General features: G+C 47.6%; 1 protein-coding gene across 3 annotated transcripts in view; it reads left to right on the top strand.

Annotated features, from left to right (window-relative positions):
- PMEPA1 (prostate transmembrane protein, androgen induced 1) overlaps nucleotides 1-14388 on the top strand; it is a 52454-nt gene extending 38066 nt beyond the window's left edge. For 2 of the 3 annotated variants that reach the window (XM_056354627.1, XM_056354625.1), the window contains 3 exons: nucleotides 1647-1801; nucleotides 8412-8465; nucleotides 8564-14388. In XM_056354627.1, the coding sequence (XP_056210602.1) occupies nucleotides 1647-1801; nucleotides 8412-8465; nucleotides 8564-9112 (758 nt within the window). In that variant the 3' untranslated portion in view covers nucleotides 9113-14388. The remainder of the gene's footprint in view (nucleotides 1-1646; nucleotides 1802-8411; nucleotides 8466-8563) is intronic. The other variant, XM_056354626.1, reaches the window with a different exon arrangement.
- Nucleotides 14389-18898: the final 4510 nt, after the last annotated feature.

Genomic DNA, 18898 nt, shown 5'->3' with positions numbered 1-18898 from the left:
TCTCACAGTGTAGAGGCAGCTGCGTTTTAGGGGTGCTGTAAGGGTATGGGCTCCAAGTCATTCATACATCTAACTTTGAAGTGACAGACAAGGCTCCTGCTTTCAAGGCATAATTCTGCTTTTTGAAGGTGGTGGGCAGAGCTGGTTAAGCATTTTGGGCAATGGCAGAAATAGCTGCTGTTTAGCAGAATGAGCTCCCAGGTAACTGGCAGCGCTCACCACCTGGACTGTTGTCCTGACATTTATTTGCTTTTACTGGCACTTAAATGCCACCTGCCAGGAGAAAACTTTCCATTAAAAAAATAAAATTAAATTTGCCTGACTCAGCAGAAGCCACCCCAGCTGGTACGAGCGGTGTGATGCTGCCCTTTGAGGCATGATGTGGCTTCCGATGTATCTACAGATATATACGTGTGTGTGTCTGTGTAGATAAAATACAGATGGCAGCATCTGTGATAGCTGAGGGCACAGCTTTCCAAAACTGGATTTTATAGTTGTCCCTACTGAGAAGCAAACAAAGTTTAAATCCCCAGAATGATTGAATTTTGCTGATCTGGCTCCTCCTTTATGATGAGCACTGGAGTTGCTACTGCCCGGTCCTGGGCAAGAGGGGGCTTGAGGGGAGCAACTGAGTGGTTCAGGGATGGCATCTGCTCTCTGGGTGCCAAGTGCATGGAAATAATGACCCCAGTGCTACGTTTGCCTGCAGTACTCAATTTTCCATAGCCTCAGAGAGGTGTGAGGAATTATTTCCTTAGGAAATTTTAGGAGCGACTTCTTACTGCCTCCTGCCAAGTGGCTCCGGAGTTAACTGGACAGTCTGTTTGCTTGCTCTTGTTTGTTTGGAGGATTTTTGGCAGTTTTCCTTTATGCCAGTTCAAGCCACTCAAGCTGCCACTGTCAGCTGGCCGAGCCCTGAGCCGAGGGATGTCTGAAGCTCCGGGATGTGGCCCCCATGGGCAGCCATGTCGCACCCGTCTGGCATCTCACCAAAGAGCAGGAGGTCTCCCTGTCTGCACCCTGTGGCAGATGGGCTGGCGTCAGAGGGAGGGGGCTGCCCACGCTGGTGCCTGCTGTGCTGTGCCATGGGCTCCCTGTGCCACTGTCCAACCCTTGTGACAGAGCGGACACGTGCCTGTGCAAGCGTGTGCCGAGGAGGATTTCAGTCTGGTCCTCCATGGAGGAAAGAGTGGTGGTGATGGGAAGAGAATTGCAGAAATTTATCTTGCATTTAGCTAAATTGTTTCATCAGGATGAATTACGCCAGTTCCTGGCTCCATGGCCCCGAGCAAGGCACACTCAGCACCGAGATGCTGCTGGTTTTGTACCCGGCAGAGGGGGCATCCTGCAGACTAAAGCTGGGAGGGCTTTGGGAAGTCCTGGCTGCACGGTAGCATGGAAACACCCTGCTTTGTAGATTGTTTTTAAAGATCCCCCCTAGAGACTTTTCTGTGGCAATGAAGAAGTGAATTAATGAGTTTTTTAGTAAGTAGTTGGGTTCAAAGCGTACAGAGCCCACATAGGCATATGTGAGAGCTTTATGGGGGAAGGATGCAGGTGTCATTGGTGTCTTGGCTACGTTAATTCTTGTGCTTAATTAATGCTGCTTTTTCTGGTGGCTTAAAGTGTCTCTCTCTCTCTTGCAGCGGAGTTGGAGTTTGTACAGATAATCATAATCGTGGTGGTGATGATGGTGATGGTGGTGGTGATCACATGTCTGCTGAACCACTACAAACTCTCTGCGCGATCCTTCATCAGCCGGCACAGCCAGGGCAGGCGGAGGGACGAGAACCTCTCATCAGTAAGTCACACTCTGCTCTTCCAACCCATGTTGTCCCGTGCCGTTTGTTCAGTGATGTGACACTGGGGAAGCATTGGAGCCGAAGGCATTCATTTATGGGGTGGTGTTTGCCCACGTGCCACTTGGCACTGCACAAAAAGGCACCCTCCAGGTTGGGTCTGGCATCATATTCTGTCTCTGTTATTGGGGGTGGTTGTCTCAGGGATGCTTCTGGCTCTTTAGGGTGCTGTATATTGTAATGTATGGACACCCATAGCCTCTGGCTTTGCCCTGAGCTTTGCAGTCTGGATTTCACATTGGTCAAGTAACAACATGAGGCTGTTCTTGGTGTGTCCTGTTCCTGAAACCACCACGTACCCTCAGCTGGTTCGGGTGCATATGCCTTGCCCTTAACAACCCCAAACTATTGAGTCCTTTGATGGCTCCAGTTGGAGTGTCTCAAATGACTATAAAAAATGTATTGCCTGCCTCAAAGAGACCAGGAAATCCTGAAAGGCTTTCTGCAGTTTTCACCAGCAGTGCTGCCGTTACTGTGATGCAGGGGTCAGAAAACACTGGTCAACCAGACAAGCAGAAATCTTTCCAAAGGGATGCTTAAGAGGTTCCCTGTGTAACCCAGACTCCCTGCTTCATAAAAGCCTGAGGAGAAACATGTTAATTGTACCTGTGATGGGGACCCAAGGGGAAGCCTCCCCAGCCTTAAGGCAGATGTTGGTTTATGCAGTTTCCTCAAATGCAGCAGCTCAGAGATTGACCAGAACCTACAGAGAAAAGGCATCACGTTTTCTTGGAGGGCTAGCATGTACTGTTCACCGCTGCTTACGTGGCTCTGTCTTCAGTGCAGGGATATCTCGTACTGATACGTGGTTTTTTAGCTTTCATGTTGAAGGCTTTTAAAACTCTTTAAACGATAGGGCTTCCTCAAGGTCACTGACTCACGCCCTCCCCTCCGCAGGCTTCCATGGCAGGCTGGGCGCACCGGTGCTGCCGTGCGGTGGTCTGAGTGGGGCTGTGCTCTGTTGTGTCAAATCCATGCTCACTGCAGGAAAAAGCTGAAATACTGGGATAGCTTGCTTTTTTTTTTCTTATATTTTTTCTTTTCTTTTTTTTTTCTTTTTTTGTGAGAGAAAGATATGTAGCATCTTTTATTTAATAAGTCTTCAGTACAGCACTGCTGAAGGCTGCCCAGCCAGCAGACACCCAGGGTGCAGCCTTTCCCTCTGCTCTGTAGCTGCTCTTTTTGTCACGTTACACAAGCTGGCGAAGGTCCCTTATCGAACGCTCTGTGCCAAAGTGAGGAAGACTCCTCTTGGGAAGAAGAGCTGTGCAACCCCCAAGCTCAATTCAACCACCCTTTGTTTTGTGGGTGATGGAGCATGTCTCTGGAGTGAGCTCAGCTCATGGTCATCTATTGATGCTGTGCAACAAGGTCAAGGTGCTGGGAGTGCGTGATCCTGTGTTAAACCAGCCGGTGCGAGGGTGGTGATCGCTCGAGCTCCTGCCCTCTTCGGGGATCAGAGCTAACCCCCGCGCGTCTATCCCAGCTCCTCCCGGAGTTACAGAAATCTTCTCTCTTCTTACCACCCCATGCACCCGCTTCCAACACTAGCAGAATGTTACAGGCACAGGAATTCTTAAAAATAGCAGAAAGATTGTTTTCTGCTTTCAGATTTTTTTTCACTGTCTTATCATGTTCAGAATGTTTTACTTGAACAACACAAAATTGTTTCATTTTACATTTTCAAAGCAAATATCAGATCAAGCCTTTTTTATTTTGTTATACCAATTTCTGTTTTCTGAAGTGGCCTGTTTTGTATTTTCTTTAAAAAGAGGAGAGAAGGCTAACATGGAAAGAGAAGAGAAAATCACGTGGAGATTGAACAAAAATTTCAAGTCGAATCAATAACTGTTGACTGTTTAAAAAACAATGCCTTTTTTTCTTCTAAAATTTTTTTCTTTCTAAAACTTTTTTCTTGTTAATTATTTTTTTCTTTATAAAATATCACCAGGTCAAAATTTCCATGCATTTTTTTGGCCCAGTCCGCACACCGAAACAGCTTCATTACTTACTCAGCCTTCAGACACATCAGCAATTAAATGGCTTTTCAGCAAAGGTTTCTCTCAGCACCTCTGCTGGACCTCAGTGGGGATGTGGAGTCTTCAAAACCTTCCTCAGAGCTAAGGAGAGAAACGGGAATATACCATTCTGGGGCTTTTTTTTCTCTCCTCTTTATAATTCTTCCCCTTCTCCCTGCCGCCGTCTGTGCTGCCAGCGCAGCGTTGATGGGGTGGCAGCCGGGCTTCCTTGTGGCCTGAGCACCCTCCCGGTGGGACGGAGAAGCCCCTTGTGTGTTAAGTGGGAGCTCGGTACAGTGGGATCAGTTATAATAAAGATCTTAAAGGTAGTTCCTTTCAGATTCGGCACAGCGTGTCTTTTTGTAGAAAACAGCTCCAGTCTAAATAATCACTGAAGGCTGGCAGGCAGAGGCTGTGCCGAGCTGGATACCAGTTCATGTAAGCCATTAAACTTGCACTGAACTGGTGTTGGGCTTTTTAAATCCCAGACTTCATTTTGCTGTTGTGGCCATGGGCGGGCACCGGAGCAGTGTACATGCTTTTCATCTTTTGAAATATTAAAGTAGTTCATCCCATGGTCAGGACGCTGCTAGGTCTGCTGGAGTTGTCCTTCTTTGTTGTTGTAGCTCAAAAATTACAACTGAAGGAGAAGTTAATTTCCCTAAAGGTTTTTTTTAATGCGGTTCTTGCTAGCGAGGAATTCTTGTATTATGTCATGTGTTTCTCCATCACTGTTCTCAGTGTTCTCATACTCTGTCTCCTTATAACAAGTACTTTGTTTTTCCAGAACTAAGAATACTTAAGAAATGCCACTTAAACTTTTTTACAGTAAGAATGCCACCGTCCCTGCACCTTTGGAACAGTGATATCCCACTCCCCCAAGAAAAAGTGGTTTAAATGCAGTTTCCAAACATACCTTTGGCCCCCAAAATGGAAAATGTAAGTCCTCCTGAGGGCTCAGAGGCTTAATCTGCACCATGCAGCTTTACAGAGAAAATTCTCTGACATTACTAAAACAAGCGGTTCTATAAAAGTCGAAGATTGATCTGTAAAAAGAAATTAAAAAGTAATTTTAGGTTCTGCAGTGAGTCCTGGAATACTTGCGGAGGCTTTTACAGCCGTATTGCTCATCAGACAGCAGAATCTCAGCTTTCATTTCAGAAAACCATAGTCTAGAAAACTCAGCTATTGTTGAGATGAATTCAAGTCCTAAATATTCTGGAAATCAGGGATGAGCAATGAGAACCCCGAGGATGAGGATTTACAGCGGTACTGCTCCTTCATGTGCAGCGCAGTTTTGTATGGCTCAGTGGGGCTGTGTAGCCATCCCATGGCCAAAGCATGAACGCTAAACGTATGTATGTTTTCTGTCTCCGGGGCTTTGCCCTCCTCTGACTATCAATTTCCAGCAATTTTAATCCCACTATCGAGTTTTTAGGAGAGATGTGCCGTTACCCAGATGGGCTTCACAGTAGCGTGTGACGCAGCAGGTCTGTGTCGGCGAGCGTACTTGTGGTCAGTCAGCCGTGGGGATGTGAGCCTGTCGGGTCAAACCCCGCAGTCCCGGGAGAAGTGATTAATAACAGCTGCAGAGATACAGCTCCTGCAGAAAATGGGTCTGCCGCCTGCTCCTTATCTCACTGTGGATCTCATTTTAATGGTGTTTGTAGGGGTTTGCTTCTCTTGCATCCACGTGTCACCCGGAGCCTCGTGCCTGGACCTCATCTGTACAAACAGATGCGCTGGTGTGAGCCAGAGCTTTTCTTCTCCGTGCCTGGGTGGGATGTGGGGTGCGGGCTTGGGGCAGCAGGTACATGGGGGTAGGGGACTGCCTGTGTGGAGCAGCTGGGGTCGGAGTGTGCACGTGCCCTTGCCGTCGCCAGCCGCAGCGGGCAGCCCCAGGGGAGCGCAGCGATGCTCCGCACACTGGGAAGTGCCGGGCTGCAGCCGCCCTCGCGGGAGCTGGCTGACATCACTCCCGGGAAAGGGGGAAGCAGATGGGATATTGCCATGGCACTGCCCACTGCCAAGTTAAATATAAAACATCTAGCAGAAGGCAGCGGGGTACTCGCTGCTTAGGAAGTCTGCCACGGGGGCATGGCAAAGTAAACACAATTTTGGGAGTGCTTCCCGCTCCTGCCCACTGCTCCGGCATCCTTGGGGATGAGGCAAAGGGCTGGCAGGGCAGTGTGCGTGGGAACGCTGGAAACCCTCCCTGTGCCTTTTGGTGTTGGTGCTGTGGCTGAGCAGGGGGTTAGGAGCAAGGACTTGGTCTGTGGCATATGCAGTTTCTCTTGGGTCTTTTGGCTGCTGGGGGAATTTGACTGTTGACTACCCCTGCAGGCAAGAAGTACATGTAAAGCGGAGCAGACTAAACAGTTGATGCCTGTGTAAACAGTTGCATAGTGAAGTCTCAAGGTCTGTATAAAAAGCAGCCTTGCGGTGCTCAGGAAGGGCTATGGTGCTCAGGAAGGGCTATGCGGCACACAGCTCAACCGGCGCATTCATGAGCTGCAGCAGGGGATGGATGGTGCCGGTATTGCGGCACTTAACCTCTGCTGCTCCAAGGAGATGTTCCCTAAAAAACCCTGAGAAGTGGGAAGAATCTGGGCCATCTCATTTCCATATAAATCACTGTTTTCCTTGCACTGGCAACAGGACTGCCTTGAGGTTTATGTGCAGAACTGAGCTTCAAAAACAGGAACCTGATGGGATTCTCTCCATATCTGATACCGTGTGCGATGCCACAAGAGAAAATATATTCCAAAGTTGGGGAGAATAAAGAAGAAAAAGGGGGGAGGGATATAATGGGCAGACGTTTTGGAGATTGTAATGCAGGGCTGGTGCTGCGTTGTGGGATGCGTGGGTACGCAGGCTCCTGCCACAGGGCTTGGGGTGTCTCTGCCCCCAGGGCCCCCCACTCTGCCCACTGGTGGGGGCACTGCTGGGGACAGCGGCCGTGCCAAGCAGCTGCTCACCGAGGTAGCCACAAAGGTGCGTGGCAACAGTTCCCATTGCATGCCGCAGCCTGGTACGAGGCCAGATGTGCTTCACAGCTGGGTGAGGTCCAGGGAGCATCAGGCAGGCAAAATCCCTCCTGAGTTTATCGGTGAAGGTGTCCCTGGGGCTGCGGTACCATTGCAGCTCTTCACAGGCTCTCACCGCGGCACCAGGCTGCCCGCGCCACCGGCACCGTTATTGTAGAAACGGGCATTTTCATGGCAGCGGCAGTTGCGGTTTGCTCCTCAGGAGAGCCCTGCTGCTAGGCTGGGCCTGGGGATGGCCTCTGGGTGGGATGCTTTACAGGGAAAAAGGGGAAGAGAAATGCCCTTGGCATTTTTTTTTTTTTCCACTGGTGGTAAATACTTCTGCCTGACTCGCTGGTGCCAGAACTGGAGACTCACCTGCAAGGAAATGAGCAGTGCCAGCTATTCCAGGTCGTAATTCGGAGCCTTCTGGCTGGTTTTCCTCCAGCCCTGCCTACCGAAGGGATGTTGCTCTATGTGAATATTAGCAATATTTAAATATTTTAGTTCTGAAGGCAGAAGCATCTAGGGTGAACTGTGTACACTCAGAGTATCATCAGCAAATGGGAAGAACCTTTGTTTGTTTGTTTTGATCATGAATTGTACAGTAACCTCATGGTTTGGGGGGAATTGGCTTTGTGGCTTTATCGTGCCTGGGGTGGTTGGCACCTGGGTTCAGATCGCAGGATCAGGGTGATGCTGGCAGCAGTGCAAGGAAGCCTCTAGACCACGGTTTCTCAGTCTGAGCCAAGGGCCAGTTACCCTTTTGGGGAAAAAATACTCTAGAACCATCCTGTTGCTACAGATATTACTATTTATTTTTTTTTTAGCCAAATCAGATTTAGACTTAACATTTGGTTATTCACTCATTATCTTTATTTTCCCATGATTTCCTTGATTATGTGCATCAGAATGTGGGTGTGAGGTTTTTCTTTTTTTCTTTTTTTCTTTTTTTTTTTTTTTAATTATAATCTTGTCATTATTTCGTGGAGCATTTTCTGATGTCTTGTGAATCACCCACGGCTCATGGATCACAAATTGAAAAATACTCCTATGGCATGTTTGAACCAGGGAGAGAAACATGCTGGGTGGGCGTGGGTGAGAGGGGGGAAGTCTGCAAATGGGAGAGTGTTGTTTGCTGGTGCCGTTCTCATCATTCATTCTGCAAGTGATCTATTAAATGTAAATGGAGGTGAAAATGGAGGGAAATTTTAATCGGAAGTGTTGTTTTTGGTGGCAGTACACTAGTACCTGTAGCATATAGCCATAGGGTGCCCAGCCTGGGCAGCAGTAGCTGATGCCCCGCTGGAGCTGGCTGCCTGCCGTGGGGAGGGTGGTGCTGGTGCTGTGCGTGGCTGCAACCAGGGCACCGGTGTGTTGCTGGCGGCCGTGGCCCTGCCTTACCTGGGCTCTGGTGCAGGGTGAAACCTGGCGCGAGCTGTTTGAAGGAGTTGAACCGCTGCCCGCAGTCAGACTCACTCTGTGCTCTCTTCTCCTTTCCAATGCAGGAGGGAAGCCTGTGGCCTTCAGAAAGCACCGTCTCGGGGAATGGAATAACAGAGGTGAGAGCGATGCGGATGCGAGTGCTGCCTTCCCAGCTGTCCCAGCTTGCGGTGGCTCGTGCTTCTTGCCCTTTTTCTCATTTTTCTTTCCCTTCCAGCAGCAAATCTACACCCCGAGACCCAGCGACCGCCTGGCAGTGCCATCCTTTCTGCAGAGGGACCGATTTAACAGATTCCAGCCAACCTACCCCTACATGCAGCACGAGATCGACCTGCCACCCACCATCTCGCTGTCGGATGGCGAGGAGCCCCCCCCATACCAGGGACCCTGCACGCTGCAGCTGCGAGACCCCGAGCAGCAAATGGAGCTCAACAGAGAATCGGTCCGGGCCCCCCCCAACAGAACCATCTTCGACAGTGACTTGATAGATAACTCCGTGTATGGGGGGCCGTGCCCCCCCAGCAGTAACTCTGGCATCAGTGCGACCTGCTATGGGAGCAATGGTAGGATGGAGGGACCACCGCCGACGTACAGCGAGGTGATAGGGCACTACCCTGGGTCGACATTTTACCAGCACCAGCAGAACAACAACGGGATGCCCTCTATCCTGGAGGGCAGCAGACTCCATCATTCACAAATCAATGGCCTTGAGAGCACAACCGCGTGGAACAAAGAGAAGGAGAAACAAAAAGGGCACCCCTTTTAAAAAAAAAAAAAAAAAAGAAAAGAAAAGAAAAAAAAGCAAGAAAGTAAATGAAACACTCTGCACTTCTGGGTAAAAGAAAAAGGAGAGAGAGAGAGTTGAGGAAGATGAGCAAAGAAAAAAAAAAGCCCTTCCCCATCTCTCCATGTATAAATATTTACTTGTTATGTCTGGTCTGAATGCACAAGCCTACCAAGCTTGCAAAAACATTTCTTTATTGAGCTGTGTCTAGACGTTTAAAAAGGAAAAAAAAAATCAACTGTAGTCCATTTTTTTTTTGTTTCTAGTTGAGCTGTGTGAATGCTTTTTTTTTGTTTGATTATTTCACTTATCTTTAAAGACAAAATATTTGCACAAAAAACATTTTGTTTAAAGATCTGCAATATAAATATATAAATATATATTAAAAATAAGAGAAAGTGTATGTGTAAGGAGCAGGAGTATTTTTGTATTAGAAGAGGCCTATTCAAAAAAAAAAAGTTGTTTTCTGAACTAGAAGAAAAATGGCAATTTTTTGAGTGCCAACTCAAAAAGCGTGTATTACATTGTAAAAAAACAAAAAACAAAAAAAATCAAAAGCAGGGGTTTAGAGTTATTTATATAAATGTTGAAATTTTGCACTATTTTTTAATATAAATATGTCAGTGCTTGTGTTGGTCAAAGCCTCTATCATGTCTACCATGAACCTGTTAAGGGATATATGTCGAAGTGAAGAACAAAGTAGCTGGAGGGGGTGGAAAAACGCTGAAGTGGAGATGCCAGCCTGGGGAGGAGCGGTGAGCGAGACTGCATCTTATGCAAATCCTTAATTTCCAGAGTCCCTGCGCGTGGCCGCTGACAGTCACGGCTTTATACATTCCCTACAAAGCAAGAGGAGTTGGTGTGTGTCTGTATGTCATCTGGTAGGATTATTGGAGTAAAAAGGTAAAATAAAAACTCCCTGCTTCTGAGAGTCAGTAATGGCTGAAGCAGACAAAAATTACTTGATTTTTTTTTTTTTTTTTACAACCTCTAACTTTTTGGAGGGGGGGTGGTGGGGATGAGAATAAACTTCTGTGTCTGAAGGAACAAAGTGTTTTTTGGTTTATTTCTTTCAATGTTCAACTGGAGGGCCCTATTTGGAGCTAAAACGGTGATTATGGAAGTTAATGGGAGTAAATGGTAATGTACCCACTGGCTGCCTTTCAGCGGGGGTTTAAATATCTCATGGAAAGTGTCGTGGTGGTGAAAGTAATTTTCATTTTGTATTAACCTCCCAAACCTCTATTTGGGATAAACGGGCACAGCCGTGTCTCACAGCTCGCTGCCTCTGGCCAGCACTACTTTTTATTTTACTATCCTAGCTAAAGAGGCATCAGATACAGTAGATGGAAATTAATCTGCTCCTGTGATATATTAATTAAAGGCTAAAGAAATATGCTTAATGCTTTAGAAGCAACCCCCCTTTACCTCTTCTGAAGAGCCCTCATCCACAGCAGCACGGTCCCACCTGCCCTCCCGCCCGCCGGGTGTTGTGCGTCTTTTAATTTATCTTGGTTTTGGAAGCATTTTGTCTTACTATGCTATTGTTTACATTTTTATATTGTCTGGTAGGTGTTTTACCCTCATGGTGAATTTGTATGTGATGGAGTGAGAGAGTGAGAAACCGGAGAGCACGAGAGAGAGAAAGTAAAAGGGAAAAAACCTGTTCCCAGTCCCGTCTCCCGGCTGGGAGAGCATCTCTCCGAATGTTGGGAAGGGTCGGTAGGGGAACTACAGAGAGCGAAGATTTTACAAGGGGGTGTGATTTCATTTTCTGCAGGATGCTATCTAGTAGAGTGACATAAATGAAAGATATAAAGGCAATAACTATTATTTTTAAGCAACTTTTCTATTACTTGAAAAAAAAAAAAAAACAAACCATGAGAACGGTTTTGAAGTTCTGACCATTTGAACAATATTTATATATATTTTAAAGAAGATGATGAATAGCTGAACTTGAAGTTTGATCATCATTTTTGCTTTTTTTTTATTTTTGCCTAGAAATAGTCGTGTACCTTCTCAATATTTCAAACTGCTTTTCCACAGCTCTTGAAATCTTCGTAGCTTTACAGTCATGTACCCTAAATTTTGAAGACCTAAAAAAAAAAAAAAGAAAAGAAAAAAAAAAGTGCAAAGGAATAAATAGTTTGTCACGAAAAGGAATAATAGTTTGTCACGAAAGGTACAAAACTGATGAGTTTATACGAGTTTTTAAAATGTATCTTTCCTTTATGTAACATGTCTATTTAGTGCCTTATTAAAGAAACAGTAACCCTCCCTTTTTAGGGAGGGGGAAACAAAATCATCCTTAGCGTCACAAGTAACCAGCGTCTGGTCTCTTGCTCCTTTGGACCTTGCATTCAATTTTCCAGTCCCTTCTGTCCCCGGAGCAGCTCGATGTGCCTGGCCAGGCAGGCTGCTCCCCCTGCCACCGCGCTCCCCCGGTCCCCAAGGGAACTTGAACACGTTTATGCACATTATCCTACCTGCAGAGGTAGGAAGCTGTGGTGGATATTATAAGTGAGGTACCAACCAAAAGAGAAACAAATATAATATCTACTGCCCTCTTGAGCCAAAATGCGTGAATAGTGTTGTTGGGGTTGGGGTGTTTGTTGTGGGTTTTTTGGGGGGTGGGGGGTGTTGTTCTGTGAGCTGAACTAGTTTGTTTGCAACAAAAAAAAACTGGTAACCTCATCAGGTTTTGGGTGGAATATGCATCACACATTTAAAGCCGAGCAGTGAATATGGAGGTGTCGGTGTCATGGGGACCGGAGGTTTGTTGATAACCGGATTGTCTTTGTTGTGTGGCATTGCCTGGCCACCAAACCCCACAGAGAGCTCCGGGAGGTGGGGGGGTCTGGAAAGGTGCGGAGGGATAGTGGGAGAGGATCTAAAAATGTAGTGCAATTAAACCCAGCTCTCATGTCCTCAATATTTCAACTGATTCTCTGGGGTTTTTTCCCTGTTTTTTTTTTCTCTCTCCCCAGCCCACTCCTAGTGAGAGCTTTTATTTCTCAAGCATCACCCCAAGCATCTGCAGTTGAGTGGTCAGTTGGTTGAGTTCCTGGGTCCAGTTTCATTTACCTCTTTCTCAAGTTTGGGGGATTTAATGAGTATGAAATGAGGTGGCTCATTGACACCAAATTTCTGTTGCAAAGGATGCCTTTCCGTCCCCGCCGTGCACAAACATGCCAGGCTGCCACCTTTCCCACTGCCGGTGCAGTGCCCTGGGGGGGGAGCCGGGGTCCCAGGCAGCGGGTGCAGCTCGAGTCCACCTCGATGGAGCCAAGTTGTCACCTTTTGTCTTTCTTCTGCCCATCCCTCTGTTTTGCAGTCCCAAGAACTGTGTATTTCGAGTGCAGATACCAGATCTGGGGCCCCGATCAACTCCAAGTTCTGAATGGGTGTTTAGAGATAACGGTGTGTTCTTTTTTATTATTGTTGTTGTTGTTGTTGCTGTTGTTATTATTATTATTATTACTATTTAATGTTACTTTTTGGCCTCGGGGTCCATTTCTTCCCAATCCCCATGTCCCCGTATTGCCAGCGAGGCAGAGGATTTGCGTTGCACACCCTTGCTGATGTCTCTCCTCGTTTCCTTCTGGCCTTCGTGCAGCTCTGGAGAGGGCTGGGCTGGAAGCTGGGCTGTGGTCCTGCTCCGTAGGAGTCTCTAGCATCTTGCAGCTGCCAGCAGGGACATTCAGGCCCCTTTAGAACAATTTATTTTTAAACAAATAGAGAAAAAACAAGGCATTGCTAATGCTTAGCAACCTCTTGTCCTAGCCTGCCTTTTTGCTCAAAAGTTTAAGTCATGTTAGCTTTAAAAGGGGTTGTTAATCTTAGTTTCTTGGCATACAGTACGGCAAACAGCATCCTTATAGTGCCCCCAGATATTAATGGCCTGGGATGAGAATGTGGGTCAGGATGGTGAGGAGGGATGGGTTTCCTTTGGGGCTGACACTGGTAAAACTTGTGTTCCCTTCGCAACCCTCGATTTCACCGGTTTGAAGATTGAGCTTTACTAATCTAGTGTGTTATTTCCGCAAGTGTTACGAAATTCATTCTGTCTTAAGTGGGGGTATAAGGAAATCTCATTGCTTTCTGGAGAATCACCCTTTTTTATGTGTATTGAACTATAAAATTGCACTAAAACTGCTACATTAAAAACCAGAAAAATAAAAGCCCAACATTTTTACTAAGGATTGGGAAAAGACGGAATCCAGATGTGTAGCATTAATAATGCTAGGCGATAACAGAATGAATTTTTAATCTCTTCTGTCTCTGTATCGCTCAGAGATTTTCTATGTACAACACAAAGCTATAAAAAACAAAAAGTTTTCCAGAAACTGCGCTTCAAATTTTTGCTGTACTATAGAAGCTCATGAAGGACAACATTAAAGTCCTAATTTGCCTGCCTTATAGACACATTTCATTGTATTAATATTTTCTTAAAATTCCAGTTGCATTGCGTTGGCTTTGGAGTTTGTTATAGGCAGTCCTGTATCCTGAGTTCTGTTCAAGTTTAAACTTATGTAAACTATTGACAGCACATGCAATGCAGTACTTATCTATATTTTGCTGTTTTAGTATGAATATGTACTCTGATGCCAATTTACAAAAATCTGTTGTAAACGCTTATTGTGTAACAGTAACCGATAGTGGCAATTATATGTCATTCTAAAAGCTGCAATACTTATACAATAAATTTTACAATACTTTGGAAAATTTGCCTTCACCTTTTGCTTTGTTACCCAAAAAATCAAAGTTTGCCAACACAATGTAATTTCAAAAGCTCTTCCAATTATTTTTTTTTTAATATTGGAAAATTAATATTCTCAGTTTTTTATATTTGTGTGGGTTTCCCCCTTCCTTGTTAAGTAGCCTTCTGAATAACAGGCCAACCTCTATATTGACACGACATGTTTTTTCCCGTGAAGCTGTAGCTGGTTCCTGGTGTATTTGCATGCTCGGTCCGTGTGTGCATGTACGATTCTGTTTTCTTTTGAGTAGACCAGGTGTTGCAGCTTTAATCCCAGAAGAAGCATTCCTGGTTTGCACCAATATGTCCAACACTTGCGCTCCTGCCTTTCAGCCAAGAACATCACTGATGGTCAGAAGGTCTTAACTTGAATAACCATCAATCAACAAGAACTGCGTAGATTGACCCAAATCTAAGCACAGATAATTTGTGTGACTTTTTTTCTTTCTGAGACTGTGGTCAAATTGCAGTGATCACATTAAAATGATTGAAAACTTAACTGCTTGCAGGGGGTTTTCTTTTGGTGTTTCTAAAGGGTGTCCCATAGATTCACCCAGACCTTGGGTTCCCTCTTGGGACTAAGGAGTGTGCAGTAATTAATCCCGGGCTTTGCTTGAAGCTGTTGGCTCTGCCTAAGCCCTTGGTCTCCCCAGCCTCCTCCCCGCCTCTCTGGCTGATCGCAAACCTCTGTTTAAGGTGGCAGCATTTTTGAAAGTGGCCCCTGGCTTTTACAGGTAGCCCCTCCCGTTGATTTGGGTGGGCAAGTGGTGGACACTTGGCTTCAATTTGGGGGCACCGTGAGCACCCGGAGGTCCTCTGGACTTTGGTGGGACGTCTGGATGCTCTGCCTGGCCAGTTACTTAGAACACAACCCCAAGCTGATGGCCAGTTGGGAAAACATCACTAGTAATAACTGAAAACAGCTTAATTGCAGCCCAGGAAGGGCAACGCCAAATCCAGCTCTCTGGTTGTGGCTCTGGAGCTGTGCCACTCACCTCCCAGTTGCAGTTTGTTTTGTGGGATGCCTGGTGGCCTCTGTGCATTGCTGCTGGAAAGACAACCAGGGCAATACAGTACTGGAAAGAAGCTGCCCTGGGTTGGAACACTGATGTTTCCCCATGGTAAGCAATCGGCTGCTTTTAATGCCATGCCATTGCCTGACTCGTCGGTGGGGCTCTCCTGGCTTCAGGGAATGCTCACCAGTAACTGACCACAGGATCTGGTGGGGCAAATACCCAACACAGTTGTTTGGAGCTCTTCTACCTTTAGACCCAGATTAGCCAACATACCTGGTACCAGCAGCTGTACCATGGCTGGGGGTGTTTGGCAGGGGACTGTCCCCACCTGCGCTCAGGGCCCTGGCAAGCGGTGGGGCTTCAAGCCTGGTACCATCCCCACGTCCCGAGGGAGCCAGGGGTTCCCGAAGAGCTGAGGTCCTGCTTGGAGGAAGAGCGCATTGCCATGCAGGTGAGGTTCATGAGCAGCATGATGGGTTGTCACTCTCATTGCCACTTTACACCCTGGGACAGCAGCCCCAGCAGTCAGCTCAGGGTGACTCGGTGAGTGATGATCTGGAGGTGCGAGTGGGCTTCTTGAGGCATCACAGAGCGCTTAGGCTGGTGTATTGGAAGCACTGGAGAGAGTGCTGTACGCAGAACTGCTCCGTGCTGCCAGCATTCCGTGCCTTCCAGTCCACTTACAAACCAGCAGCCGTTAGCCAGGAGCCTTTACTCCTTAAATTGTGTTTTAGATGAGCAGAACCCTGCTCGCTCCATTGTAGCGACTAAGCAACTTCTACATGAGTGTTTGGAGCTGACTTTTTAACCTCCTGGTCATCAAGAGTGATGCTTTGTCCCAAAGCCAGGCTCTCCAGGGCTGGATTTGTTTCCTCGTGGGATGGTACCTTAGCTCCAGCAGACTTGCGACGAGGCCAGCAGCAGCTCTGGCGGGGGCTATGCTACAGGATAGCTTTTAGGAAGCAGAAGCTGTGTTTCAGCCTGAGTGCATGGATCAAAACAAGCAACTCCCCCTGCTACATGTGTTCAAGCAGGTAATGAAGACGTGGGTTTTGCCTTCATTGCAATTTTCCTTAGCGCTGCTCCTGCCTCAGCTGCCACACATGTGCGAGCATGGCCAGGATTAACCCTCGGTACAGTGGGAGCTCCGCAGGAGCTGACAGCGCTCATGGAAACCGAGGCCCCCATCCTGAACAGACACAGATGTCTCATTTCATGCACTGTGAATAACACGGATAAAAATTCCAATGGCTTCCTCGGTATATAACAGTGAGCATGGGAGTTTCGTGGGATCAGGGCCGTCAGGACGAAGCAAGGTGAAAGCCCCCATCGCAGGGGTGGATTTGCTGTGCCAGCGCAGCGCTGCAGCTGACCGAGGTGATGCTGCGTCTGCGAGGGGCAGCACGGCCCCGCTGCCCAAGGAGCTTGGTGACTGTGGCGGGATGCTGAAGGTCCCAGCGTTGGCTCGAGTGGCTCCAAACCACTTTTCTGCCCCACATGGAAAGAAACACTGAAATACTACATTCCTGAGAGGGGTCAATGCCCCTGCCCCAACCTCAGGATCACAAGTGTCCCAGTGGGAAACATCCACCTTGCTCCGAGCGCGGTGAGGCAGGGGAAAGGGCAGGCTTTGGTTTGAATCACTGTTTCGAAATGACATTTTTCATCTTCAGATTCATGGCTGAAACCAACATCTTCCCACAGAAAATGGGAACTCAGCTGAAACCACATTTTCCAAAGGGGAATTTTTTTTAAATGGAAAAAAAATAAGCCAAGTTCAACCAGTGCAGTGCGTGGGAATGGGCAAAGAAATATTGTTACTAAGTTACCTTTCCGCAGCTAATGAGGCGATGTGGGGACACCGAAGCAGGGCTGATTGGCAAAGCACATTTTTAACCCTTTTTCTTTTATTTTTCTTTCTCTCTCTTTTTTTTTTTTTTTTTTTGTGGGGGGGGTGGGGGGGGGGGTGGGGTGTGTGTGTGTGTGTGTGTGTGTGTGTGTGTGTCTGTGTGTGTGTGTGTGTGTGTGTGTGTGTCTGTGTCTGTGTGTCTGTGTCTGTGTGTGTGTGTGTGTGTGTGTGTGTGTGTGTGTGTCTGTGTGTCTGTGTGTGTGTCTGTGTGTGTGTGTGTCTGTGTGTGTGTGTGTGTCTGTGTGTCTGTGTGTCTGTGTGTCTGTGTGTCTGTGTGTCTGTGTGTGTCTGTGTGTGTGTGTGACACTTTTGGAAACCACAAGTGGCAAAGGCTTTGATTTTAAACAGATTTCTGTGCTGCAAATTGAATAGGACTTAAGAAATCAGATTCAGCTCTCCCCTGCGCTTCCAGCATGGAAACCCTTTTTGCAGTGCTGCTGGCCCTCCCTGGCTGCACTCGCTGGAAGGTGCAAATTCAAACTTCAAAGTGTCTGAACTTCACAGCAGCTTTTTTTTTTTTCCTTCGCTTTTTGTCTCCATATTTTATCTGTTTGTCCTAACCCAAACTCTTCCCCTCTGTCTCTCCGCCATCACCCTCCTTGGGAGCCGCACTAAACCCCACTCCAGCTCCCCCAGCAGATGATTCATTTCTCGTGTGCTCCGGGCAGCAGCTTGTGCCTGGTTTGCACCTGGAGGGCACGAATGAACCCCCCAGGGCTTGTTCATCTCCAGTGCCGGTGCCCTGGGATGGTCCCTGCCAGTGATTCCTCCCAGTAGAGATGGAGGAGGTGGTTTGGGGTGCTCTCAGGTGGGGAAGGTGTGAAACCCAGAGTCAGCCTCTTGCTTTTTAACCTGCTCTGGCTGCTTTTCCCTTGGGTTGGTTTATCGGACGTTGTTTTTCTCCGTGGTGCTGCCCTGAAGCCCCTGCGCAGGCTGAGACCTGCCTCACCATGGAGGGTGGGGAAGCCCTGGCCAGGGACAGAAACCCCCAAGTAAGGTGACTGGGACCACAAATTCTCCCTCATGGCGAGTGTCACAGTGATGGGTTATACTGAGATTTATTAAGAAAATAACGTGCTCTCACAGGAATCCTTGCAGTCAACTATCCTGACTGTAATGGGAATTTACTCCAAACACTTGCTGCTATCCTTTTCTTTTTTCCCTCTAAAAAAGAGTCTAGAAATTTCCACAGCTTTGGCATGAAACAGGACTGTGTAATGGCGTTAGGAGCAAAAGCAAAAGACTGGGCAGGAGAAAAGAGGAAATAATTCCTGCCTTGTCCTCCTAGACATGATCAGGCTGGAAAAGCACTGCTCAAGGTTCACTTCATTTAAGGTCTGATGGGGTCAAAACTGCTTCCCCCTCCTTTGCCCTTCTCAGAAGCCCTGCAGAGAGCCCACCCCTCTCCTTGGAACCCAGCACAAGGAAGACCCAGGGGCTTTGCTTGGTGGGTGGGCAGGCAGGGCAGCTGGCCCAGCTGGGGGGCTTCGACCCAGGTGGGCACAATCCTGCCATGGCTCAGGGGGCAAATTTAAGCAGCTCCAGGGAGGGCGGTGGCTGGCTGGGGGTTGTTCCTGCTCTTTTGCTGAGGTAGGAGCTAAAGGAGGTTTTGAAGAGGGTGTTTCCTGACTGCTTTTTGCAGCTCTGCAAGGTGGGACTGAGTTTTGGTTCTGTGATGCCCCAGGTTTCTGAAGCAGCCTGGGTAGTGAGAAGGAAAGACAAATCCTCTGAAAAAGCAGCTGCTTCAGTGCTTATTCTTTTTAAGTTGAGATTTAGGGCACCCAAAACTGGGCTTTGGGGTGTTCTGGAGCCATGTGTTTGCAGGAGCTGTGGGTGTGCTGTTTCTTCCCATGTGGCTGAAAGTGTGTTGGTTGCTGCAGCTCTGGGGCCTCCTCCCTGGCTGCCCTCCCCGGGGGGAGCATGACCTGCTGTTCCCCATGTGTGAGCGGGGCTTGCTGTGTGCTGGAGAGCATCCCTTGGCTGCGGGGTGGTGGCTGTGCCGCTCCCCAGCTTCCTCCCTGGCTCTGCATATGGAGAGCCTCTTGTCAGGGAAGATTAAAAGGTTCATAAATGAAATTCAGAGC

The sequence above is a fragment of the Falco biarmicus genome, chromosome 10 (assembly GCF_023638135.1).
Source record: "Falco biarmicus isolate bFalBia1 chromosome 10, bFalBia1.pri, whole genome shotgun sequence".
Lineage (NCBI taxonomy): Eukaryota > Metazoa > Chordata > Aves > Falconiformes > Falconidae > Falco > Falco biarmicus.
This window is presented reverse-complemented; position numbering and strand designations above follow the sequence as displayed.